At 35.7% G+C, this 27659-nt stretch overlaps 2 protein-coding genes across 2 annotated transcripts; one reads left to right on the top strand and one right to left on the bottom strand.

The window, feature by feature from the left end:
* The first annotated feature begins 62 nt into the window (after positions 1–62).
* On the top strand, positions 63–11566 carry LOC137390253 (uncharacterized). Its single transcript, XM_068076583.1, has 9 exons — positions 63–145; positions 1543–1668; positions 2267–2344; positions 3384–3557; positions 4527–4637; positions 6121–6261; positions 9539–9641; positions 10053–10856; positions 11432–11566. Exons 1-9 carry the CDS (start codon positions 68–70, stop codon positions 11482–11484), a joined length of 1668 nt encoding a protein of 555 aa, XP_067932684.1. The 5' UTR covers positions 63–67; the 3' UTR covers positions 11485–11566.
* A 98-nt stretch (positions 11567–11664) lies between these two features.
* On the bottom strand, positions 11665–27314 carry LOC137390252 (coiled-coil domain-containing protein 157-like). The gene is made up of 13 exons (XM_068076582.1): positions 27003–27314; positions 25410–25578; positions 24895–25323; positions 23328–23489; positions 22635–22785; positions 20728–20918; positions 18776–18928; positions 17428–17596; positions 16754–16956; positions 15797–15879; positions 15086–15150; positions 13320–13451; positions 11665–11801 (listed from the first exon to the last, which is right to left on the bottom strand). The coding sequence occupies exons 1-13, from the start codon at positions 27248–27250 to the stop codon at positions 11692–11694; spliced, it is 2265 nt and encodes a 754-aa protein (XP_067932683.1). The 5' UTR covers positions 27251–27314; the 3' UTR covers positions 11665–11691.
* Between the last annotated feature and the right edge of the window lie 345 nt (positions 27315–27659).

The following is a 27659-nucleotide window of genomic DNA, read 5'->3' as shown; positions in this document are numbered from 1 at the left end:
ATCATTCGCATCCAACGTATTTACCTCTAAAGCTGTAATTGAGTTGATTCTGCAGAGTGGTGAGGGCATGTGGACTAGTAAAGATATTCGGAGTGTTTACACAAATGCTGGTGCTGTCATGAATGTAGAAGGGAACTTGGAGCAGGTGAGAAGTTTATCTTTATAAACATCTAATGCAGTAGGACTGTCAGCATTTCTGTTGGAATGCTGTCAGAGAGAGCTTAAACATTTTATTATTTGGTCATGGGGCTGCTGTTTAAGTTGAAGGAACTTATACAGCAGGTAAATATGTGGATTCAGGGTTATAATAATTAAAAAGGAATTGTTGATGTTGTCTAATTGGACATAGAACATTGGAAATTCACTGACACTTCTTAGCAGAATATTTAAGCTTGGTGTTGGCTGTGTAAATGCAAATTGATTTTTTTAGACTAGTCCACCAAATCTGGTATATTTTAGTGACACATCAATATATTATGATATAATACTGATATATATATATAATATATATTGATATATATATATAACATATATATGTTATATATAACATTTACTAAGAAAAGTAAACATGCGAAAAGAAAACTAAGCAGAAAGGTAAGCATGCGGGAAGTAAACATATCTGTGAAGTAAACATGATAAAAAATTTAAAAATGTAAAAGTCAACAAGGTTTCTCTCGACTTTGTTGATGGTTAACCGTAGAGTACCATGAGCTGTTGATTGCCTGTGTTGAAGGGTGACGAATAAACAAAAAATAGTCATCCATAAAATCTTCACGGGTTCTGCTAGTATTATATTATTGTAATAATATTCTGAAGCAGATATATATCCTTGAGAAATAGTCATATTTACTTTTTCTTCATTTTATTGAAAACTGTCAACATCCAGTTATATTACAATTACGGTATATACAAGCAACAAAGCCTTGAAAAGCCGTGAATAGATAAATAAAAAGTTTAATGTACAATACAGTGTATCCGACGAAGAGAAAGTTTCGGACGAAGTGAATGATTGTAAATCGAAGTATATATAAAGTGAATATTAACATTGGATTGCATGTTGCATCAAACACTTGATATTATAACTCATGTCATAGTAGAAATATCTAAATGATTGTTCTAAGATCTACTACAGATAAAAATATGCTACAAAAATGAAAGACTGGCTTCTCTAATATCCTAGTCGTGATGAATGTATTAAGGCTTGGTCAGTGAATCAATGATGTCTTAGTTCTTGGAAGTCCTTATTTTGCTTGCAGATGACACTTGTAATAGGTGCAATCAAAATATTTCCTTAGTTCACAGGTATGTGGGAAAGTTTTTATGAATTTGTATAAAAAAACTATGTCCGTGACATTTGAATACATTGCCTTCTGCAGATGTTTTACTGAAAAAATTTTAAAACTCCAGCCAGGAAGATGGTCAGACTGAAGGTTGATTTTCAGTTGAGTTTCTAACCAGTTTACTCAGGTGTTATCTTCTCTTTCTCTATGGTGCTTATAATCCAGTTTCAGAATCACAGCAACAATGTTGGTGTTTTGTCAGGTCCACCCAGCCACCCTGTGTAGTGATAAACCACAACTCACTTTTGGTAGAATCTATCTCCTCAAACTCGACCACTATGATCCATATCCCCATCAGGATGTCTTCTGTACCTCTGCGGCTGATCAGGTAGTAATCTGAGTTGTCTTCTACCGATTAGGCAATAAACAGAGTTATTTGCTTTTTATTAGACAATAAATAAAGTCAAGTAATGGGTTGAGTTGTTCAAGTAATGCAGAGAGTCGTCTGCTGGTGATGAAATAGTGTTTCAGGAAAAACAGATTATGATCATATCTATGTTTCTTTCGTCATTTAGTTTTCGAGCCATCCTTTATTTACAAGCCACCAATGTTTTTGTTGCTAGCCGATTTTTAATTTTATTTGTTCTTTGGTGTTGCATAATAGGTAGAACAATGGAGGAATAACATTTTGATGGTATCTGGAATGTTGGCTAATCGTGTCCAACCTTAAAATATGTCTCTAGTAGTATTTCAAGTAGTACTAGTAGTTCTAGTAGTACTAGCTGTGTCATACTGATAATGAATTCCTCTAATCACCAGTTGTCCTCTTCTCTTGTGAGAAGTTACTTTCCTGTGAGTCTATTTGCTCAAGTATGCATTCTTTCTTAATAACCTGCGCATAATATCTGTGAATGTTTGCATATTTACTTCTACCACAACCATCTTCAAATTACATGGTGTGCATATCAGAATATGGTGTGTTTCAGGCGAGTATCGCGGTGAAGCATGGGGCTACAGCTATTATACTCATTACTACAGACAGAGAGAGTCGGACTGCAGAAGAGGTCAGGTGTCCTCCTAACTTCATCGCTCAAACATATTGTTAGATTTTGTGTGCTGCCTCAGTGACATCTTACGTATGTAGGTTTAGCTAGCCATGTTGATACTAAGGCATCATCACTCTACCACTTCATTCAACTCTTGCCATTCTATAGCCCTGTTATTAATATATTTATTAACGAAACCCTGTTACATGCTTTTATCTGCATCCGACTGCGCTGCGAGCCCATGCTTGGAACAATATTCCTATTGTGCTGTAAATAGGTGAGATGCATAGGATTTTGATTAATTTCATGGTTGCGTGCTTGGCTTTTGTCATAAAACTGTTTTTATGTTTTACGTGAAGCTTGGCGTAGCTTTGCTGGAGATAAAATTAGCTTGCGTAATGTCTTACCGAACAACAAAACCAACGTGTGTGTGCAACTCATAAGTAGCACAAAGTTCTCTTGGGGCGTTAGCTGTAGGTGACAAAAACGACATGGTGTGTGCAACTCACAGGTGGCATAAACTTCTCTTGTAACACTAGTTGCAGATGACCAAACCAACCTGTGTGTCTAACTCATAGGTGGCTTGAACTTCTCTTGTGAAACTCGTTGCAGGTGACCAAACCAACCTGTGTGTCTAGCTCATAGGTGGCATAAACTTTTCTTGCGACACTAGTTGCAGGTGACACTAGTTGTACATTCACCAGTGAGTTCATGTTGGTCTAGTTTTGTAGAAAGTGATTATAATTTTAGCGATTTAAACTCAAGTTATTTAGAAACAATTATTGCAGTTTGGAATTAAAAACAAGACACCTCAACTCCTAGTGAGTAATATATTTAGTACTTTTATTAACTATAACATCCTTTTTTGTTTTATTATTTTGAACTTGTTTTAATAATTTTTTATCCTTTTCTTCTCAATTTGTTGATAATACCCTACTCATTGAGACAAATTTATTGGTCCTTTTTATTCAATATTTATTGCTGTGGAGCATATTAGCTAGTTTTTGTTTAAATCTGCAAGTCATTTTGTTTCTGAACCAGTCTGACTGATTTACAGCTATCACAATTAGCTCAGCCCTTGGAGAGGCCAGTACTTGCAGTGAGGGAGGTGTCAGAGGAAGACAAGCTACTGACAATCCTCAACAGTCGAGAATCTGTGTATGTGCGGATCTCACCAATAGCCCTAGCTCCTGCTACGCAGCCTATTCCTCTCAGCTATTACTCCTCTCAGGTAGCAAAAGTAACTTGTTAGATTTTCCAATTTTTAGAACTGGTTTTTCATTTTCATCTCAAACGAGTTTATTAATAATAATATGTAAAATAAATGTGATAGCAACTTCTTAGAATCTGTGCAGCTTGGGTGCAAAATAAGCTTTGTTATTTGATTCCTAACCAAGTAAACGATATTATGTTAACACTACAACTATTCACTAACTATGAATTGAATCGCTGATCTTTTGCCATTTGGTGGTCTATCACTGCTGCTAATTTTTGTTCAACTGTAAATCAAACCATTGCTACCTACTTCATTCACTAGAATGATACTTTTTAGACATTTTAAGCACATCTGTTCTCACTATCCATGCTGGTTATCTTTTGTCTATTTTAAATGTTGATGATTTACTTGCATTTGCTAATTACAATTGCATAAGAACTCGGTAATTTACATGTACAACTCTGTCACTTCCTATACCAAATAGCCTGTGTTCTAATTCACTCGAATTCTAATGTGTCCAGTTCACTTTCATTGTTGTCACTATCATGATTCTACATGTATATAGAGTCAGTGTTTGTACTAATACTAGCGGAATGCCCGGCTTGGCCTGGGTATTAAAAATCAGCTTATAAACAGTTACAGGTAATGTAGTTGCCTGCCACTTGCCATTATCCTGGCACATTTCCAATGGATAATTTGAGCAAGCTAGTAATTTAAACTTACTAAGAAGATCCATGAGAGCAAGTTTTATTGACGTTGTGCCATAACGTAATGTTATGCGTATTTTAACGTAGATAATCACCCATATTGCCCAATTAATCCATCAATTGGTAAGATATTTGCCTGGCAAACGGTAGGTTCCGAGATCAAATTCAGCAAGATGTGAGCTTTTAATTCCAAGAGTTTCATAGCTATAGCTGGACAAACCGAAGTACACACAAACTTTGAGATTTATATATATGGATTATATTTTTGTGTTTACAGGAGAAGATAACCTACATTGGAATAGCAGTTATATTCAGCCTCATTTTAGTCCTATTGGCTGTTGCTGCAGGTGTTATACTAAAACTGAGAAATATCAGAAGAAAAATTCAGGTTAGTTTCATCAATTACTTATTTGTATGACATTCTCTGCCTCTAATGTTCTGGAGAAATGATAAAGATGCTTTACCTCTTCAGCTGAGTTTTGATCTGTTGTGTGTAATTAATCTCTATTTAAACTTGAGGTCATTGCCGGCTGCAGGCAGAACTGGCCTTTGTAAACTAGGATTGACATGTGTAGGGCTTTGCTCTTGTTCGTGGTGATGATTTTTGATAGTGTAGCTCTCCGCAATGAATAGTGTGTTTTTTAAACTGTTTATCGGCATTGGTATTCATCAACAAAGTGATGTTTTTGTTACTGTCAAAACAAAACAAAAAAATGAAAATACAGAAATCAGGAATGATTGAGTGCTTTGAACAGTGTTCAGTGCATTCTGAAGGGAACTCTACATGAAGTTAATTTACTCTTTATACCTATTTTATTATTTCTTTACCATCTACATGTACCTACACCTTTCTGAACCTTTACCATCTACATGTACCTACACCTTTCTGAACCTTTACCATCTACATGTACCTACACCTTTCTGAACCTTTACCATCTACATGTACCTACACCTTTCTGAACCTAAACTTCTGCTTTACCATCTACATGTACCTACACCTTTCTGAACCTTTACCGCCTACATGTACCTACACCTTTCTGAACCTAAACTTCTGCTTTACCATCTACATGTATGTACACCTTTCTGAACCTTTACCGTCTACATGTACCTACACCTTTCTGAATCTAAACTTCTGCTTTACCATCTACATGTACCTACACCTTTCTGAACCTAAACTTCTGTTCATGTGTCTCTAGTGTAAAGTCACAACAAAAACCCCCATTTTTATTGACCATCACTTTAATAATTTAGGTTTTTCATATAATTTAAGTTGTTACATTCAGTTGTTTACTTGTTTTTATATAATACATTTGTTTTAATGCTATACATTAGAGTACTTATCTTTGGTCATATGATGCCGAATATTTCTTGTAACATGGCAATTTTGTAAACACAAATAAAGAACTGGTAAAATTTCAAAATGAAACATAAAACAAGAAAAAATATATAAATTAAGTTAAGTTAAACTATAGCTAATATAAGATAGAACAAGTTATGGTTGAGTATGTTTATCACTTTGTATTTTGTTTATTACTTTATTAACTTAGTTTTTACATATATTTTAATTTGAGTTTTTAAATTTTTTGTATATATTATCATGTAATGCGTTTGTTTTAACGTTTTACGTAATTATATACGTTCTTTATCACTGTTTTTGTTGGCACCAAAACAAAATTCACAACATGCAATGTATTTTCATAAGCAAATGTTCCTCAGCGTGCAAATGTTTCGACATATGACATATTAGAACACACTCACTTTGTATTTGATGGTTTTACTTACTTTTGTTCAAAAATAAGTAAAAACTTCTTATTTCTTCACTGTTGACTTACTACTCATTTACTGCAAGATCATTCGTTTTATCGTTTTAGATTCAAACAAGAGATCGTCTTCTCGCTAACTTCAAGACGTACAAATATAAAGAAACGGATAGACGAAGCAAGTTCTCTAGTGTTGATATAGATTCTCCGAGCTCGTGTGCAATATGCCTTGAGCGATACAGCATTGGAGAGGTAAGTATATGTACTGAACAATGGCGGTGCACACTCATAAACAATACAGAAGAGGTACACATTCATAAACAATACAGAAGAGGTACACATTCATAAACAATACAGAAGAGGTAGACATTCATAAACAATACAGAAAAGGTGCACACTCATAAACAGTACAGAAGAGGTACACATTCATAAACAATACAGAAGAGGTACACATTCATAAACAATACAGAAGAGGTAGACATTCATAAACAATACAGAAGAGGTGCACACTCATAAACAATACAGAAGAGGTACACATTCATAAACAATACAGAAGAGGTACACACTCATAAACAATACAGAAGAAGTATACATTCATAAACAATACAGAAGAGGTGCACACTCATAAACAATACAGAAGAGGTACACATTCATAAACAATACAGAAGAGGTACACACTCATAAACAATACAGAAGAGGTAGACATTCATAAACAATACAGAAAAGGTGCACACTCATAAACAGTACAGAAGAGGTACACATTCATAAACAATACAGAATAGGTACACATTCATAAACAATACAGAAGAGGTAGACATTCATAAACAATACAGAAGAGGTACACACTCATAAACAATACAGAAGAGGTACACATTCATAAACAATACAGAAGAGGTACACACTCATAAACAATACAGAAGAAGTATACATTCATAAACAATACAGAAGAGGTGCACACTCATAAACAATACAGAAGAGGTACACATTCATAAACAATACAGAAGAGGTACACACTCATAAACAATACAGAAGAGGTACACATTCATAAACAATACAGAAGAGGTACACACTCATAAACAATACAGAAGAGGTACATTTTCATAAACAATACAGAAGAGGTACACACTCATAAACAATACAGAAAAGGTACACATTCATAAACAATACAATAACTGTGGCTCTTGTGGACTGCTACAAACATTAGAGTGTTTTAAAGTTTGACCACAACCTGATTTTTTCTACCTCATTGCTCAGACACTAAGCGCCAGACAGAATGGCATGCATGGTTTGATTTTACTTGTTAACCCCTGGATATTTATTGATTGATATTCTATGCAGTGGCTGTATATAAAAAGTACCTTCATACTATGGTAGTAAATAATTGCTCTTCAGCCCTACCATTTCAGCCCCGTCATTTCAGCTCTACCATTTCAGTCCTACCATTTCAACTCTACCATTTCAACCCTACCATTTCAGCCCTACCATTTCAGCCCCGTCATTTCAGCTCTACCATTTCAGCCCTACCATTTCAACTCTACCATTTCAACCCTACCATTTCAGCCCTACCATTTTAGCCCCGTCATTTCAGCCCTACCATTTCAGCCCTACCATTTCAACTCTACCATTTCAGCTCTACCATTTCAGCCCTACCATTTCAACCCTACCATTTCAACTTTACCATTTCAACCCTACCATTTCAGCCCTACCATTTCAGCCCTACCATTTTAGCCCTATCATTTCAGCCCTACCATTTCAGCCCTACCATTTCAGCCCTACCATTTTAGCCCTACCATTTCAACCCTACCATTTCAACTCTACCATTTCAGTCCTACCATTTCAGCCCTACCATTTCAGCCCTACTATTTCAGCCCTACCATTTCAATCCTACCGTTTCAATCCTACCATTACAACCCTACCATTTCAGTCCTAGCATTTTTGCCCTACCATTTCAACCCTATTATTTCAGCCCTACCATTTCAGCCCTACCATTTCAACCCTACTATTTCAGCCCTACCATTTCAGCCCTACCATTTCAGCCCTACCATTTTAGCCCTACCATTTCAGCCCTACCATTTCAGCCCTACCATTTCAACTCTACCATTTCAGCTCTACCATTTCAGCCCTACCATTTCAGCCCTACCATTTTAGCCCTACCATTTCAGCCCTACCATTTCAGCCCTACCATTTTAGCCCTACCATTTCAACCCTACCATTTCAACTCTACCATTTCAGTCCTACCATTTCAGCCCTACCATTTCAACCCTACCATTTCAGCCCTACCATTTCAGCCCTACCATTTTAGCCCTATCATTTCAGCCCTACCATTTCAGCCCTACCATTTCAGCCCTACCATTTTAGCCCTACCATTTCAACCCTACCATTTCAACTCTACCATTTCAGTCCTACCATTTCAGCCCTACCATTTCAGCACTACTATTTCAGCCCTACCATTTCAATCCTACCGTTTCAATCCTACCATTACAACCCTACCATTTCAGTCCTAGCATTTTTGCCCTACCATTTCAACCCTACTATTTCAGCCCTACCATTTCAGCCCTACCATTTCAGCCCTACCATTTTAGCCCTACCATTTCAACCCTACCATTTCAACTCTACCATTTCAGTCCTACCATTTCAGCCTTACCATTTTAGCCCCGTCATTTCAGCCCGACCATTTCAGCCCTACCATTTCAACTCTACCATTTCAGCTCTACCATTTCAGCCCTACCATTTCAGCCCTACCATTTCAACCCTACCATTTCAGCCCTACCATTTTAGCCCTATCATTCCAGCCCTACCATTTCAGCCCTACCATTTTAGCCCTACCATTTCAACCCTACCATTTCAACTCTACCATTTCAGTCCTACCATTTCAGCCCTACCATTTCAGCCCTACTATTTCAGCCCTACCATTTCAATCCTACCATTTCAATCCTATCATTTCAGCCCTACCATTTCAGCCCTACCATTTCAGCCCTACCATTTTAGCCCTACCATTTCAACCCTACCATTTCAACTCTACCATTTCAGTCCTACCATTTCAGCCCTACTATTTCAGCCCTACCATTTCAATCCTACCATTTCAATCCTACCATTACAACCCTACCATTTCAGTCCTAGCATTTTTGCCCTACCATTTCAACCCTACCATTTCAGCCCTACCATTTCAGCCCTACCATTTCAACCCTACCATTTCAGCCCTACCATTTCAGCCCTACCATTTCAATCCTACCATTACAACCCTACCATTTCAGTCCTAGCATTTCTGCCCTACCATTTCAACCCTACCATTTCAGCCCTACCATTTCAGCCCTGCCATTTCAGCCCTACCATTTCAGTCCTACCATTTTAGCCCTACCATTTCTTAAAAAGTACTTTGAAACTCAAATTCTGGTTCTACTTGTATTCTTTTGATAGTGCCATAGTTCATGAAGTATTTTTACCATACAAATAGCTGTGTGCTATTTGTAGGCACTATCCTTTCCCTCTTGATTTCTTGTTCTAATTCTGACTTAACATTGACCTTTAGGATATGCGCATGCTCCCATGCTCCCACGAGTACCATAGGAAGTGCATAGACAAGTGGTTGGCTGAGCACAGCACCTGCCCGTGTTGCTGTGGAGATATCAATGGTAAGTGTCGTCTCCCTGAGCATGCGCCAAAGATGTCACATATCTATTCAGTTGTGACTTTGTGAATCACATATGCATACAACTTAGCGGTGTGTGAAAAAGCTCTGCATCTGTTGTGACTCGACGGAAAAAATCTTTGGTCAATTTAGACCTTTTCCTTCGCTATGTAATAATCCCACGAGTACCTTCTCTATGCTTGCAGCATGGCAGGTGCCCTTACTGACACTGGCTGCAGGTTAAATGTGCCCACCCTAAAGTGACATCTTCAAATATTTTGCTCAATGCTCTAGACATATTCCTACTTCTACATGTAAAATGTTTCTTAGAAACCTAAATAGTTTCTGGCCTGCTGTTTCTGTGAGGATTCCTTGTCTGTAGTGAATGTTACGTCTCATCTATTTGCTATTGTAGAACTACTAGCCAAAGCGAGGCGAAGTTGTCACAGCAGGAACATAGACAGGTACGGCAACTACAGAAGCTCTGGGACATGTTGTTCACATCTCTGCAGTCGCACCACCTCTGACTACCCACTTAGTACGCACAGTAACACGAACAGGGAGCAGGATTCTGTGGTCTACACTTTTAGTAACATGCATGAGCTACTTTTGCCCAAAGAGCATAAACTGTGTGCCAGTCAACAGCAAGAATATTTGCTGCACAGGCTTTATGAAATAAAAAGACAACGACCGCCGTCTACAACCGTGTCAGATACGACAGAAAAACTGTCAACCAGGCTCAGCGTCATGTCATCAAGCTATGACTCAACACTGGATATTGACAGCTCGTTGCCCTGTGAAAATAACTTTATAGGAGACAGTTGTCAGGGTGGGGTTCCTTGTCGAAGTGATGCCTTCTCTTCATGCGACCTTGAAATTGGAGATGTCAAATGCAATGCGGTAAGACATTTTCAAAGTTCCAAATCTACATTTCCTTCAGTGGAGACGGTGAGCATGTCACCCCGAGTTAGTGAATTTGACAGTGGTAGCTCGTGTAAGGGAGGACAAATTTTGACTTGCAGCTGCAAGCGGAGGCATAAAATGAGAACTGTGCGGTTTCGTGAGCCGGAATCTGAGGTGCTTTCGAGTACTGAGGATGACATGTACTCGTGTGCATGTGAGCCATGTCGAGCTTGCATGCTGCGTAGAAGCCTGGCAGAGCGTGACAAAGGCACTTCAGCAAAATGGTCGGACAGTGTTTCCAGCATTTCAAACAATGGTGAGTAGGAGTTATGTGCTCACTACTGAAACATGTCATTAGCGATACAAAAATTTCTTTCATTTGTTTTTCATCTTCATGTCCTTGAAGCCTAGCGGCAGGGTGTGCTGATTGACATTGCTACAGAAGCACTATTGCTCTATCTCATTCAGACTTGAAGTATTTACACGGGTGTCATAGATCAATGGGTGCTCTATTACTGCCAGTGATATTTCTATGTATTTTAAATGGTCTGAAAACCCTCTTAGGATGATCTCAGAATTGAATAGCGGCTGTACTGGTCACTCATAGAGGTGGTAGAGTGTGCTATCTTTATGAGGGTGCGTGAAACAAATTCTACTAGTTTTCCGTGAGGCTCATGTCACAGTAGCATTAGCATCAAATAAGTTTCTGGCACACTGCTGAAAATATATGACACATTTCTATTAACAGCCAATAACTTAGTAGATATGTACCATTACATAAACGTGAATGCGACACTAGGATATTAGCTCTATGGAATGTTTACGTGATATAAATATAGACTGCGAATAAGAGATGTATGTATGTACGTAATCACATAACGCTGTTTTCAGCATCGGAGAATCCCAGCTGGAATATTCAGGGAGAAGAAACTATAACTGTCTGATGTGGCAACACAGACAAAATACCTCATCAGATATTGGCTGTACAATACGGTGAATCAATATTTCCAAGGTCCTCAACCTGCCAATTTTATTTTTTAAGGTATAACTTTTCCAGACAATTGCTCAATTGTTAAAGAATATGACTCCTATATAGAGCTCAATGTTGTATACTATTAAACTACTAATATAATGAATTCTAACACACACAGCTATCTGCGAGCACAGTAGGAGCGATGTATGTCAAGGTCAGAGAAGGTTTGGTAGAGCTTGTCGCAGTTTGGGCAGCAGAAACTTCCAGACTCGCCACTGCTCGCATTACCTGGAGCAAATCAAAGGTTTACGAATAGGTTTGATAGTAGCGAATTACCCAATAGCACTCAACTCCTTTGCTTTACACTATATCAGTGGGCCATGTATACAAGTCCTGTAAAGTGTATACACGGTCCTGTAAAGTGTATACACGATCCTGTAAAGTGATTTTCATTATAGAATGTAGCTGCATAATTTGGTTAATTTCAACTAAAATGGTTAAAATAATGGTCATTTAAAGATTCGATTTAGCTTGAGAAAGAATTGTGGGCCCACCCTCAAGTTCGCATAAAATCTATCTAGTTTTATTTTAGCTTTTTAGAGAAACTATTTACTGTATTATTTACTATAAATGTAATAAACCCTGTCTGTCTGTCCGAAGCCACGGTTGGAGGCTGGAAAAAAGGGAAACTTATTGCTTCGTAGTAGATTCGAACTCACGACAGTTACTGCACATTTATTTATTACACGGCAAACTAGACTGCCAGGGCGACCCGTTGTTATTAAAAATCAATGTTTTAAGCAGTGTTTACATGAGCTAATAAGGTAGGTTTTGGTAGGAACTGTAATGAAAACTGCCGCACCAACATCGAAGGTGTTTGTGCTCAATCTTCAAATGATTATTCTATTACGTTGACTAATCAGAAAACACTAACCCTGAGTGAGTTTGGTTTCATCACGACCATCGTTGATGAAACCTTGATTTAAACAATATTTGATAGTCATATTTTTGGCCGCTAGAATTTCGTACAAAGTGCCACAAAATTTCACCACCAGTAAACATTTTGGTTACAAATATTCTTTAGGATAAACATTTTACACATAAAAAAGTCAATAACGTAACCCAATAGGAAGATGCTTGAAATCTGCTGTTGATAGGTTATCTAGGTAATGTAATCTGCTGTTGATAGGTTACATAGGTAATGCTGTTGATAGGTTACCTAGGTAATTTAAGCAAATGTAACTACATATATTGCTACATTTCTTTATTGATTTGCGATTTAAATTTTAGCCGTCACTAAAATTAGCTGCTTTTTCAAGGATTTCATATGAAAAGCTTAGTATATCCATGAATTACTTATAACTGGCTAAACTTGAAAGTTTGATTTGAACAAATAATTTATAAAAAGGTTTTTAGCCAACACTTTTAAGTTCGTAGCAAAGATTACCATTTAAAAGGAAACTCTACTGCAACAACGCCACATTGCCAGACAACATTTACCTAAAGCTGTACATTCTTTACCAGCAAACTGGACAAAAATTATTGCTTCGCAAGCTGCTAGCCAATAACCAATAAGAATGAAGATAACAATGTGTGCAAAGCATATCACTTACATTATTGGTCAGAGTGCTTGCTTACATTGGTAAGTAAGCTTCTACGATTGTTAGAAGCTAGAAAAATCCCACTTGTAGCAGCGGTAAATATATCACAATTGGGCAGAGCACACACTGGTGTTGGCTTGCCAGATTAGACAACTATGCGGTCATCACTTACATGTAATTATGGAATCATGAGGTGACTACTCACCATACTCACTCCGCTTGGAATCAGCTCCAGGTTTCAGAAGACCTGCTTTTCTCAATTTGATGTAAGCGTCTACACCAGAGTTAGGCCTAGCCTCGGATGGTAGCTGCCGAGAACGGCTTCTCATACTTTCATCTGAAGGGACAAGGCACTATGACAAAACTTGAGTGCATATTGTAAATATCATTTTTAATCGTCGTGTATTTCAAAATGCATGGATGTGAAATATGCAACAAAACGGCCACCAACAGCAGTTCTTTCTCATTGCTTATTGCATTGCAGTAGCTCTCAGAAAAAACTGTGCATGTCTACTGTATCATTTGTAGTCTAAAAATATACAACTGCTTAATGACCAATCTAAAACTGTGATAGCACCTTTTAAACAAATTTGTAATTCTTTTTTAATTTAAAAATTAATATAAATAACATATGTCCAGTTCTGAAATCAGAAGTGATGCATTATCGATAAAGATGCCACAAACAATTTTTATATAAAGGACTAGTTTAATGCCCGGCAGTACACGGGTAATAAAAAAGTTTTTGCATATAGAAAAAATATTTTTAATCAACATATACAGCATTTACCATTCTAACTTTTAAATGAAGGTATTTGTTTATTTCTGTGTGTCCGGCCAATTCATAATTCAAATATTTGAAAGCTTGAAGTGTAGCTAAAACAGATATTATTTAAAATATTTCTTTCTTCTTATTCTACACAGTCACTTAAGACTTAAAATGGCTTATAAACACTGGCAGGTAATGTAGTTGCCAATGGCTAAATTCCTTTACCCAATGAATTCAAGTAACTTAAGCTAGTAACTTAAGCTAATGCTTTAGTCTTTACTATAATAAGAACCGTTAAGCGCCAGTTAAGCGCGTTAGGTAAAATATTGCACCTCACAAGAATCAAACCCACACATTCGGCGGATGCACATATGTGAAGCCAAGCTCACTACCATTAAGCCACACAGCCAGCTTGTCTCTGTGTGAAATAATTGTACTTATAATCGTTACACGTCATGATCTCTCACTCACGCAATCATGATCTTCGAGTGTGCTAGTACTATTAAGCGCACAATAATTCCATAGTATGGTAAGGTAGCTGTGTAGTGGTTAGAGAGCCTGTCTGCTAAACTAGTGTCTACGAGTTCAATTCCAGTGCGAAGGGATTTTTCATTCCTAACTTTAGTGAGTGCTGCAAGCATACATAATTTATCTCTAAAACTAGACATACAACAGACCAACAAACAAATGCTTAGATTTATTTATATAGATTTTAATGTTACAAAACTTATCAAAATTCTCATTGAGTTTTCAAAATCTTAAAAACAAATTTTTTTTAGTTACCCTTTTTGCTACGAATGATGAATGAGGCGATATTTGCAATACAATTTGCAATGTCAACAAATAGTTTGGCAATACTGCCAATCAAAGCGCAAAAACATATTGTTTCCATTTTTATTATTCAAATACATAGGCATTGCGCATGTTTGTTATTATTGTTATTGTCAACTCAGCAGAGCAAGTGCTATCTTCATGTTTGCTATTCTTATCACTGAATTTGCACTAAAAGGTTTGCAAATGCAAAAGACTAAATTAAAATATCACAAACTGCAACTCATTAACATTCTGGCATCAACAAAGTTATAAAAGGTCGTGCGTGTGAAAGTGGCTGAGACTCGCATCGTTACGCAGATTGTCAGTACTGCTATTATATAGCTACAGATCAGGGCACCACGGCAGTTACTCTGACAGCTAATGTCACTCACCAGCATCTCTGCTGACTTTGTCCTTTCGCCTCATGCTGGTATCATATAAACTCCCTTTTGTCTCACTGAAATTAAAGCGAATTGCAAATTGGCAATAGCATTCATCAACTCCCTCATCACAAGGCGAGTTTGGGACAAAAACAGCGTGTCATTACCAGAGCTGTGAAATATTTAATGCACATACTAGTAAGTTTACTTGCAGTATATAATAATTATTTGATGGTAGATACTCAGAACAGGCCATCCATTTGAAAATGCTAAACATTTGAAAATGGCTGACTTTTTTCAATGATAAACATAATTGCGATGCAAGCTAACAACTTGTTAAAAGCTTGTCAATAAACAGATGACAAATAAAAAGATAGCAGATTAGCCAGCAAGTTGTTATAAACTAATCAACTTGGGGCAGAATGAGTGCTAAAGATAATAAAGATGGAGAGATGCAAAAGGTCAATACTATTAAACAAAGTACAGATGAGAACGTCTAAAACGATCGATATTGCTGGAATCTAGCTGATATCTTCTTCAAAAAGTAAAACACAAAATGAGGGTGAAAATCGTAATGCTGGCCACATTGTGAATTTGAATGGTCTTGATGATTGGCTGAAAACAGTATTCAAAGCCATCGACTTGTGCTTGACAAGTGGCTCCAAGTCTAGCACATCACTCGTCATAATTGCTCCTGAGCCATGCCAATACAGTTTAGGATACCTGTGCTGGTTGTCAGCATCTCCTCTACCATGAGCCATGCTGTCAGAGTGCTTCCACAATGCAGTAGGTTCCATCGGTGACACCTGTCAATAATGATATTATCGACCAATGAAATATACTCAGCGATATCGAGGTCTTGTAGAAACGTATGGGGCCAACAACATTGAACCGCACTGACATCTTCGCTTTCTGCTTTGGCGCACATCAAATAACAAAGTGGTTTACTTGGGATATCACTGCTCGTGATGGATTTTCCATCAACGTAGTAATAATCATAGAGGTAGCAAGAATAAAGGGAAAAATTGATACATTTTGGCTCGAGTTATTTTGCTTATTAAAAATAGAGAATTGAGTCAGTTCGTCTATGGTGACAGTAAAGAGCTGATTCAATTCTTACTGGCATGGTGTGTCGAGTCAACTCAATTCTACAGTTAGTAAAAGATACCAGAAAATTGACTAATTCATTTGTGAGATGAGCATTAAGGCTTACTCGAGCAAGCATGTTAACACAAGTGCCGATCTCTGGTCCATATTAATGATTACTACAGAACAAGTAGCTGAAGAATGCTCGGGGCTTGGGTGGAATGTCAGTTCTAAAAGAAGGTACTTTTTTAAGGGAAGTAGACAACTCCTTAAAAACTGTCAACATTCTATAAATGTTTTATTCTATTATCGGTAAATAAATTGCTAATAGCAACACCAAATTAATGATGCCAAATGTTTATTCTGTTAAGTTCTTCATATTTTTGCAACATTCCATGAATTTCACTAACATGCTTTTTTGTATGAACACACGAAAATAGTGGTTTTGAAATATCAACAAAATGCATGCAGTAGATCAGAGAATATAAACTTTGTATGGAAAGTCATTAACTTTAAAATAACCTGAAGTAGCTAACTTAAAAACAACTAGCATTTTTCAATCAGATAATGTTATAGTGCAGATAAACTCCTTACAGAACTGTATTGCATTTTGTCTTCGCATCCTGTCAACTTGTCCCTTTTCTCTTCTCTCTTTTCAGCTGCTTCTCCCGCCTGCTGATGCTTGGTCAATTTCCGCAGAGTTTTTCTCATGCTTGAATTCTGCTTATCTAGCAATGCCATCCGCAGCTCATTCGCCTTTACCTGGTTCTGCATGTCAGCAGTTATGTCCCCTGTCCCTGAAATAATGAAACGAGTTGGAAATTTACAAAATTATACGACTTTGTCCGCGATTTATGATAAAGTGCATTAATTTTTTTAAGACTATCAACCTGTTTGCTAATTCACTTTCAAATGTTTATAGTTCCTCAATGACATATTTACCACCATTAAATTATTTATAATCTGTTTGTAAGTTGTCCTTAAAAGCTATCCTTAGCTCTTGGTAGAAGTATTGTTTTGAATTCAAAGTACAACGTAATCTAACCATACTCATAAAAAATAAAACAATTTAACAGGCAAGGAGCTACGTGACACGTACTAATGAAGTATGTGCAATAGTTAATAAAATAACATTGAACATGGTTGTGATTACCTATTTCAAACTATGCATTATCATTTTATGGTTAACTTTATATTTCACTCAATACTCTAGTGGTGATTGATTATAGAAGAGATATGAGAAGGTGACAAAATGTGAAAAGTATTACCTGTCATATCAGGGTTGACAGGTCCATTTAGGTCGGGGTATTCTACAAGCAACCTTTCTCGCTCTTTCATAGAGTTGAGGTCCAACTCTAAACCACCGATCGTCTCCTGCAGTGACTTTATGCTTTTCTTCAACTCTCCTTTCTCCATCTCAATACCCTGAACAACTGTCTATAGAAATGGTGACAGGCAGACATTATTCATTCTAAACAGATTACATAGTCAGCGGCAATTAATTTTAATACCTATGATTATTATATTTTATGAGATTAGATTGCATCAGATGTGAGAGTTGTATGGCCTTTACTAAGTTATTGATACGACAACTCTCAATTGTTGAACTTACAAAGAGGACATAACACAATGTGTTTTTAGTTATAATGTAATGTGTGGAGCAGAACCATTTTACTTAGCGATTGCAATGAAAACAGGGTAAATTTTGTTAAAACTCGAGCACCATTTTTTGTTATCTCTAAAAAGAGCAATTTTTTACATTTTAAAAATTGAGATTTCAAACTATCGATGCCAAGTGATTAACTTTAAACCATAACTGTCACATACAACTTTCATCATATTTGCTAGGTAAATCAGACACCCTGATTCCGATTTGTACTCAAAATAAAGATTGGTCTACTAACTGTCAGAGTAATGAAGGCTTTTTTACAGCGTTTTAATATCGTTCTTGAAAACAACACGATTGGCACAACAAGCTCCGCTCATAAATAGGTGACGTAAATACGCTTTCTAGGAACGGAAGTTAGTCATGTTTAGTCCGATTTAGAATGATAGAGATGGGTGTCTCAAAACCCATTATTTATTTAACTTCAGCCTTCAAAATAATCTCAGTCTTTTCCGAAAGGTAGATAAGCTATTTAACATTGCATTGCATATTTAAAAATGAGCTCAAAAAAGCGCGATAACAGCGCTAGCTTGTGATAAAATCACGTTTTTTTGAGCTCATTTTCTTTGGCATTCAGCCTAATAAACATCATGTAACAAGCTACGAACAATTTTAAATAATTTATCTACTTTCTATAAAAGACTGAGATTATTTCACAGGCTGAATTTAGATAATAATGGGTTTTATGACACACATCTCTATTATTCTAAATCAGACTAACCATCCCTAACTTCCATTTCTAAAAAGCTAGACTACGTCACATATTTATGGGCAGAGCATTTTGTGCCGATTGTGTTGTTTCTGAGACGGATATTGAAACGTTTTAAAAAAGCCTTCATGACTTTGAAGGTTAGTGGACCAATCTTCATTTTGAGTACAAAATCGGAATCAGATTTTGTACTCAAAATGAAGATTGGTCCACTAACCCCAAGTTATGGTTTAAGACTTACTTTTGATGATGAATGTTTAAGAGCTTCTGCTAAAGACGTCTCCAACTGCTCTTTCTCTTCCACAAGAGCCGACATTTCTGATTGCAGATTTTCATTTTCTTCATCCATCTCATCAATTCGTCGTACGAGGGAGTCATACTTTGATTGCAAGGACTTGAAAATACAAGCAAGCAATTGGCTTAAATGTCAACATAAAAGTACAAATATTATACAGGCCGACTGTGAATACCGGAAGAAATAAATAAATAAGCTTAGCTGTAACATACACCAAAAGATCGGTATAAATACATAGTAAAATTATTTGATAGAAATATAAGTATAGATAGGACATAACGGGAATATTAGGTTGAAGTTCTGCTAAGCTTGGCCGTCAATGGCTTCCTTCAAATTAATGTAATAAGGTTTAACACAATATTTAATTTGATAAGGATATACTTATAGATGAGATAAAATTGTTTTTCACTGGTGGTGAACTACCACTATTATCTGTAATATATATATATAAATCTCAGTTTGTCTGTCGGTACATCGGCTATAGCTGTATGTCGGTACATCGGCTTGTCCAGCTATAGCTGTTAAAATTTAGGAATTAATTATCCATATCATGCTGAATTTTAACTCACGAGATTGCAACCCGGAAGTTTTTAACCGTGCAATAAGCTACCAAACTAAGCTCTTCTTGCGATTCCTACGCTCTTATCATACACCGTATACCGTATGCACACGCTAAATGTGAACTTCTGATTATTAACTAACTTTAACTTTTGCATTTGTTATTTTTTTAAATTGTTTAAAAACTAATTTTGCAACCATTAACCATTTTTTTAATTTGTAACTTTTAAATGTGCCGTTTCAATTTCAAATGTACTTTTACGCTTTTATTTCCAGTTTTTCGTAAGGTTCAATTGCTAAATCGGGAACGGCTAGTACTTTTTGCACAGACAATTGTATTATCTAGAGTAGGAATAACCTCTACATTCTCTCTTTGTTTGGTCAGACAACGTACCAGACAAAGACAGTCCGATATCTCATTCATACATTTGTATAAGTATCGAAAAGTACCAGTGTCGAGAGGTACCAGTATTGAGAGGGACCAGTATCGTTGTATTAAAAGTTTTGACGGGATAGCTTCTGCTGGAACAGTAACCTTTTTTATACACACACACTTTTATGCACAAATCGTTATTATCAATTCAACATATTCAAGATTTTTATTTTGTTCCTTCAGTTCGTATTAATTGTATGATTATACCAAATCATCTTTTATTGTGACTGTAGCAAAACAGACTTAATTTTGCTATTACCTGCTAATTATTTCACATTTAAACACTTTTATAGTTATTTCATTTTGTTTCTTAGTTTATTCGACTTGCAAAAAACATTTTCCTCATGATATAAAGTTTGAAAGTTACAGTTGTTTGACAAAGTTTGAAAACGTTTACAGTTGTTGTAGTGTTTCTCTTTATTTATCTAAACTGCACAAAACACTTTCCTCATAATATGAAGCTTAAAAGTTAAAATGGTAACTGTTGTTATATGTTAAATAAAAATCAATTTTCTGTACAAAGACTTTTATTACCCAGGCAACACCGGGCAGTCAGTAATCTTTACTATAACAAGAGTACATTCGTCTGCCTGTATGTCCAAAGCCATGCTTACAGAGTTAGGAAAAAAATACATCACACGGGAATCCAACTTGGATATTCGGCCAAAGATGCTATGAACTTTGCCACTGAACCACCTTGCAGCATAATAATTGTGCACATAGTTATTACACACCGGACTGCCAGGATACTAGTACTACTAATTTCTTAGATAATGGCCCTAGCTTTGATAGATGTTCAAGTGACCTTCTGCATATCTTGATATGGCGAGACTAACGAAGAGCAGGAGGTGAACATTATGAATAATTCTGCAGCTAATACTTAACTCCAACTAACACTCTTACAAACCTCTGTCCTTTTTGTAAGACTTTTAGTAATTGCCTGCTCTTGCTCCAACTGGCTCCGAGCCTGTACAAGCTGGTCTGTCGTATCAGACATTTCTTGCTCTAAGCTAGAGAGAATTGAGGTTAGTCTCTTCACCTCAGTATTGTTAGTTTTGGATTCTTCTAGTTCAAGCACCAGCTGCTTCTTGATATCGTCTACAGAGAGAATTCTGTGCTTCACCATTAACTACTAACATATAGAAACATTTCCAACAAAGAGATGTTATTGTTTTCATAACCTAATAAACATATTATATGCTCCCAAAATAATTTTCATCTTATTTCTTTTAAATTATGTTAACAAACTAGGGTAAACATATCTTATTGTTTACTGGTAACGAATTACATGTATTATAAAAACTGTTAAGAGAGGACATGACTCCGAAAGGAATATCCTTTAGCTACTAGTAAAAATGAAACTACATAAAAAATTCCTCTAGCAAAGGTACAACTCTAATAAAAATCTCAAATAAGAATCTAGGCGTAATGTAATACGCTCAGATTTGAGGTAATTGCTAAGCGATTTGAAATCTGTAGGTTTTAATCTAAATTTTTTTTAAGTTACACTCAAATGGTTATGACATTTTTAGTCATCATCGAATTTTTCTCACTTATGAATAAATAATAAAAAAGGCTAACAACAACATTTGACTAACAAAGTCTAGACCAGGCGTTACAAAATACCTCAAATCCAGACAGAGACTTTATTAACGAGTATTACGTTATTAAACTGCATAAAACACATTTTTCATGATATGAAGTTTAAAAGTTATAAAGGTAAATGTTGTATATGTTAAATAGAACATAAATTTTCTGTGCAAAAACTTTTTTATTACTCGGCAACATTCCGCTAGCAAATTATATGAATAATGAAATGTAAAACTTAATTTTATATAAAAGATGTGTTTAGAGCTACATGTAATTAACTGAGGAATCTATTAATGTCTAATCTATTGTGTCTTTCCGGTTTCTTTAGTTGTGGAACTAATTAAACAAATTACAGTTTATTCGAATTGGAATATTTGTTTCAACATACAACAGTTTTTTGACAGATAAACCAGATCTTGGAGTGAATCAACCTTGTATGTAGAGGTTAGATTATATTTTGCAGGTAGAAAAGGTATCCATTTTAGCTATATAAAAATACATTGTCAATACATTGTCAGATTGGTTTTTGTTGTATAAAGTTATGGCAGCAGAAAAATCAAAGGTAAATATAGTCTCAGCGTAAGTTGGAAAAATTCAAAAATGTTTTCTTAAACAATACTAGAATCTCTCAGCATATTCATATGAAAGAAAACAACAAACTTTGACATTTATTTATGACACATCTATTTATGATGGACATCATATTTAGATGTGTATAAATATCATAATAGATCATAAAATAGATTTATCATCTATTTTATGATCTATTTATGATGGACCAAATATGCGCACAAACAATGTCATAGAACTGTCTCTGAAACACTGATGTAATTTTAACAAAATCTGTAATTTTTACCAGAAGCACCGCAGTCATCCCTGGTATGTAAGGCATAAATAGCTCATGAAACATATTTGCTGCAAACGAAACAACAAAGAAAATGAACCACTCACTGTTACACAATAACAAAAATCTTTTCTGACTAAGCCAAAGCCAAACTATAGACGTATGTACACATATATTGCAGATCAGAGTGCAAAACTCCTACATATTACTCTCGAAGGCAATTGACTTTACCTCGTGTCTTCACTAGGCAAAATGAAGAGCTGTCAGGGTTGTAAGAAATTGTCAACTGAGATTTTTCACAAGAAGTTTATAAAATCTTAGAAATAATCATCAGCGCAATACAGCCACGAGAGTGAAATACCATGAAAACACAGGCCTACCTAGTTCTCTATACTTGCTGTTCTGCAGTTCCAATTCACATTCGGTTTCGTTCAATTTTTTCTGCAACCCTTCCTTGACCTGTTCTAATTGTGAGCGCTGCTTTTCTAGGTCAGCTTTCACTTGACTGTGATCCTTAGCTAAGGCCTCAACCTGGGTAACAAGGCAGACTGATGAAGCAGCTAAACATCACAGACTTGCTTTTGGTAAGTTAACCGCTGCCTAATATCTTCAGGAACATTCTCCAGCAGTGAAGTCATCAATAAGTGACTGTGACACCCTTTGTCAGTAATTATACATTAACTAGTAAGTACCCGTGTGCCGTGAGAAATGAGCATGTGTAATAACTATGTGCACAATTATTCCGAGGCGCAGCAAGGTGGTTGAGCAGCACGGTTGATAGCTCGCCTGCCTGCTAAGCTAAATAGCCGAGTTCAATGCAATTTTTTCTTCGGATAGATTGATGTACACTATTATTCTAAGTTACTATTATTACTAAGGATTATTGTATTTATTTATAATGACCTTGATAAGAGTTCTCTTGAAATACCAAAAGGAATTGTTCTTCTTTAAAAACAATAAAGAGATAGATAAGGTGGTTAACTAACAACTGCAGGTTTGGATAAAATATGTGGTGGCAAAGTTCAAGGAATATTTAGTAGAACATAAACGTTAAACAGAAGCGTTAAACATACCTTTTTTGCGTGTATCTGCTCCAAATCTTTCTGAGTTTGTTTCTCTAGCTGAATTTCATGCTGACAATCCCTCACTCGAAGTTCTAACTTTCTACAGCTAGTGATGGAGTTGGTGAGCTCTTCTTTCAACGGATCTATTGTAGACATCAGGTCGGACAGATGCTAAAATAAGAATATATATGAAATATGCCACAACAAATATATAAACCAAAACAGCATGTGTAATCTTTTGTTACTATCCAGTTGTGGGGAATTCAAGATGCTAACCAGTAGAGAACTCAACCAGAACAATCTCTAGTCGATTATTATTACACGCAACATCCGCAATGTGTCTGCAATACACAAAGCATTTGCAATACCATAAATCTGTAATATACAATGTGTCTGCAATACAAAATGTATTTGCAATACTATACATCTGTAATACGCAATGTATCTGCAATACACAATGCATTTGCAATACCATAAATATGTAATACACAATGTGCCTGCACTACACAATGTATTTGCAATACTATACATCTGTAATGCACATTGCATTTGCAATACTATGCATCTGTAATGCACAATGTGTTTTCAATACACAATGCATCTGCAATACTATAAATATATAATGCACAATGTGTTTGCAATATAAAATTCATTTGCAATATTATAAACCTGTAATGAGCAATGTGTTCAGAATACACAATACATTTGAAAACCTATAAATCTATAATGCACAATGTATTGGCAATACAAAATGCATTTGCAATACTCTATAATGCACAACGTGCCTGCATTACACAATGCATTTGCAATACTATAAATCTGTAATACACAATGTGTCTGCAATATACAATATATTTACAATGTAATTCATATGCAATATACAACATCTTTTCAATAAAATACGTGTACAATAAAATACTTCTGCAATACAATACATCAAAATTATGCAATATAGCTTCAATACAACTGCAATACAATACATATATATTATGCAATATATCTTCCATACCATACAGATGCAATATGCAATGCATATGTGTACAACAAAAGTGCAATACAACACATATGTAATATGCAATATATCTTCAGTACAACACATCTGTAATACGTGATGTATATGAATACAATGCTGCTGCAATTCATCTTCAATATACGCGATGCATTTACAATATATGCAACACATTTTCAATATACACAATACATCCTCAATGTATGCAATACATCTTCAATATATGTAATACGTCTTACTTATATGTAATACATCTACAATGTATGCAATACATTTTCAATATACGCAATATAATTTCAATGTATGCAATACATCTTAAACATATGCAATACATCTTCAACATATGCAATACATTTTCAATATAAGTACTACATCTACGATATATGCAATACATCTACAATATACGCAATACATTTACAACATTTGCAAAACAGTTTCAACATATGCAATACATCTTCAATATATGCAATAAATTTACAATATATCAAATGCATCTTAAATATATGCAATACTTGTTCAATATATGCAATACATCTTCAATATAAGCAATACATATGTATTTCACACCTTATTTATTTTATCCAGATCTTTTGTCTGTTCAACACTCCATCTGGTTAAATCGTTAGCTGAATACCAATCAAGACTTTGAAGCTGCTTCCTATACTTTGCCAAAGATGATGGTATTCCTTGCGTTTTGCACAAAACTCCCATTGAATCAGCTACAGCTTTGAAGCCATTTTGTACTTTGTGGCACGATTCACAAGGCACAAAAGCTGTTTCGAGTGTTTGAGAGGATTTATTACTGTTGTCCTTTGCAATACTCTCTTCCGTGTTAGAGGGCGTAATAGGAGGCAATACAGAACTGTTGGAAAACTGGCGACCTTGAGAAGAGTTGACAGGAACATGTGTGACACCTTGATGGTAATTGGCCAACTCATCAGAAATTTGCTGATTGTAGCTTTGCAGTTCTTGTAACTTCTTTTGCTGCAACTTCCTCTACAAATATTGAATTAGATTAATCGAGGTAGCTGGACACGCGAGGTACACAAAAACTGGTCAAGGGTTTTGAAAATGTAATTTACCTCAGAATTAGTTTGCTGATTGTGAGAATATAATTGAAGCATCTTGGCCCAATACTTCTTTGTAATAACGCCAATTGAGGAACTGTGATGATCAATGGCTGACTGCGCTCTATCGTTATTAAACATCTGGTCCATAAACCGGTTGGAACATTGAATAAAGAAAATCAGTCTAAAATGTTACAAAATGAAATGAAAGTATTAGATGACTTATCATATAAAAAGTGACAGATTTGAACTTTTATCGCAATATTGTTGCTCAATAGGTCGCTGCAACTTGAGAGTTCGTATAGTTGCCTCATCCTTCACTCCAACAATTGATGAAGTAAATACCCACATCAAAAATAACATGATTTATATTTCGACTTGTTTGTGATGTTTACAATTTCATACCCTGTGTGTTAACAGTTTGTTTCATTTTCTTATAGATGTTCACTGATGTTGGGGGAACATTTGATATATAGAACATTAGCAATAACAAACTAATAAAACACCCTGTTGCTGGTGGTCACCTTCTCAACTAGCGACTACAAGACATGGTACCTTGAAAAAGTTTGATTCTTTTTGCTAGTGCGGGACAAGTAACTGATAAGGAAGCACCAGACGTTATTCATTAAACTAGGGTCAAATGTAAATGTATTCTGGACGCAGTGTATGATGATCTACTCCTTAGTATTAATGATATACACTCAGAAAGAAACTGAAGGTAAAGATAGTTTAGCTCTAGAACAAGCTGATGCAAAATCGATGAGAACATTACACTCTGAAGAATCTGTTCAAGTACGGTAGTCAACAAAGACGCAACCAAATCTTTAGCCACCAAAAATGAAGAACAAGTTAAAACAAGAACCACTAAAGTTAGAATGTTTAAAAGAGTATGTAGAAACTGTGGTTTTTCACTTTTGCCTAGAAAATATCCAGTCTATGATCACCAATGCCATGTGTGCAAAAAACTTGAAATTTTTGAAAATATTCTTTGACTTAGCAGATTTAGGCAGAACAAACAACTGATGTCTACCCTTAGCGTTGAAGCTGGTATTAGTAAAAAAAGGTTCAGTATCAACTTGACACGGGTGCATCATGCAATATCTTTATGACAGAGATTATTGTGATCTAGGAAAACCCAAGCTGGACAATGCTCAATCTATGTTTAAGCAGTTTGATAGCTTTATTGACTAAAGCAATTGGTGAGTGTGAAATTAAAGTGGCTAACAAACATTTATATTTTTTAGTTCATAGAACTAAGAATACTAGTGTTCTCTTTAGTGATGCATTCATCATTCTCAGCTTGATCACAATAAAAAAGAAACGAGTCCAACTTTGTCACCAATAGCAATTTAGATGATGTGCTGAAAAGCTATCCAAATGTCTTCACAGATGTCTTCTTTTTGACTTCAGATGACGCGTATACACTACTACCACAACATAATGACTTGCATATCTGAATATTTAACAGAATAGAAACATACAATGATTGTTTGGCGTCATCACTACTAAGCACAATTACTGCGCATATGGTCTGCAAAAATGATAATAATGGTCAAACTTCACAACTCACTCATGTTCATAAGTTCAATGATAGTTCAAGTTTTTTACCTGTCTATCACCATTTCCAAAAGCAAAAGATGGGAAATTTTATTCTCTTCTTCATACTCGGCATCAAACTCGCACATTTCTAGAAGTTCTGAAATGTTGACGTCCATCGCTAGCTTATCTGGATATTTCCAAGAAGTGTAATTGACTTGGCCTAGTCGTGAAGTTAGCCCTCCAATAACGTTGTGTATGTCGCCAACGTCTTTACATAAATTTTCAACACAAAACTTATTACCTAAAAGCTCTGTCATGATTAGCTTCGATGATTCTTAGAATATAGAGTAAGATAAAAGGGAAAGGAAAATAAAAAGGGATCGGAATGTTTATTGGTATCTACAAAGCGAGCGGTAATAATTACCTCTGTAACTAAAGAGTTAGCGAGTGACCAATAAAAACTATCGTAACTAAAAAGCGAAAGGCGCTAGCAATAGATCGTTTGTAGATTTAGTCAGACAACAGATAACAACAGACAACCAAATATACTAATATAAATAGAGATCATACAAGTCTGTTAAAAAGTCTGTAAGCCAATTTCGGTGCGGAAACATATCTGGACAATAATGATAGCAAAAACTCTGCTCATAACAACATAGACACGCGGATTTTTCAACACGCTGCATGTACATACAATTTAAATCTAATCTCGAACTAATTACATGC

Source organism: Watersipora subatra, chromosome 3 (assembly GCF_963576615.1).
Source record: "Watersipora subatra chromosome 3, tzWatSuba1.1, whole genome shotgun sequence".
NCBI lineage: Eukaryota > Metazoa > Bryozoa > Gymnolaemata > Cheilostomatida > Watersiporidae > Watersipora > Watersipora subatra.
This window is presented reverse-complemented; position numbering and strand designations above follow the sequence as displayed.

Coding starts and splice junctions, on each gene's coding strand:
- LOC137390252 (XM_068076582.1), bottom strand. CDS start 27,250: ATGACAGAGCTTTTAGGTAATAAGTTTTGTGTTGAAAATTTATGTAAA. Junction 23,490..24,894: donor ATCTGGATAAAATAAATAAG/GTGTGAAATACA, acceptor TTCTTATTTTAG/CATCTGTCCGACCTGATGTC. Junction 15,151..15,796: donor GATGCTGACAACCAGCACAG/GTATCCTAAACT, acceptor CTTTAATTTCAG/TGAGACAAAAGGGAGTTTAT.
- LOC137390253 (XM_068076583.1), top strand. CDS start 68: ATGTGGACTAGTAAAGATATTCGGAGTGTTTACACAAATGCTGGTGCT. Junction 146..1,542: donor TAGAAGGGAACTTGGAGCAG/GTGAGAAGTTTA, acceptor GTGTTTTGTCAG/GTCCACCCAGCCACCCTGTG. Junction 1,669..2,266: donor GTACCTCTGCGGCTGATCAG/GTAGTAATCTGA, acceptor GGTGTGTTTCAG/GCGAGTATCGCGGTGAAGCA.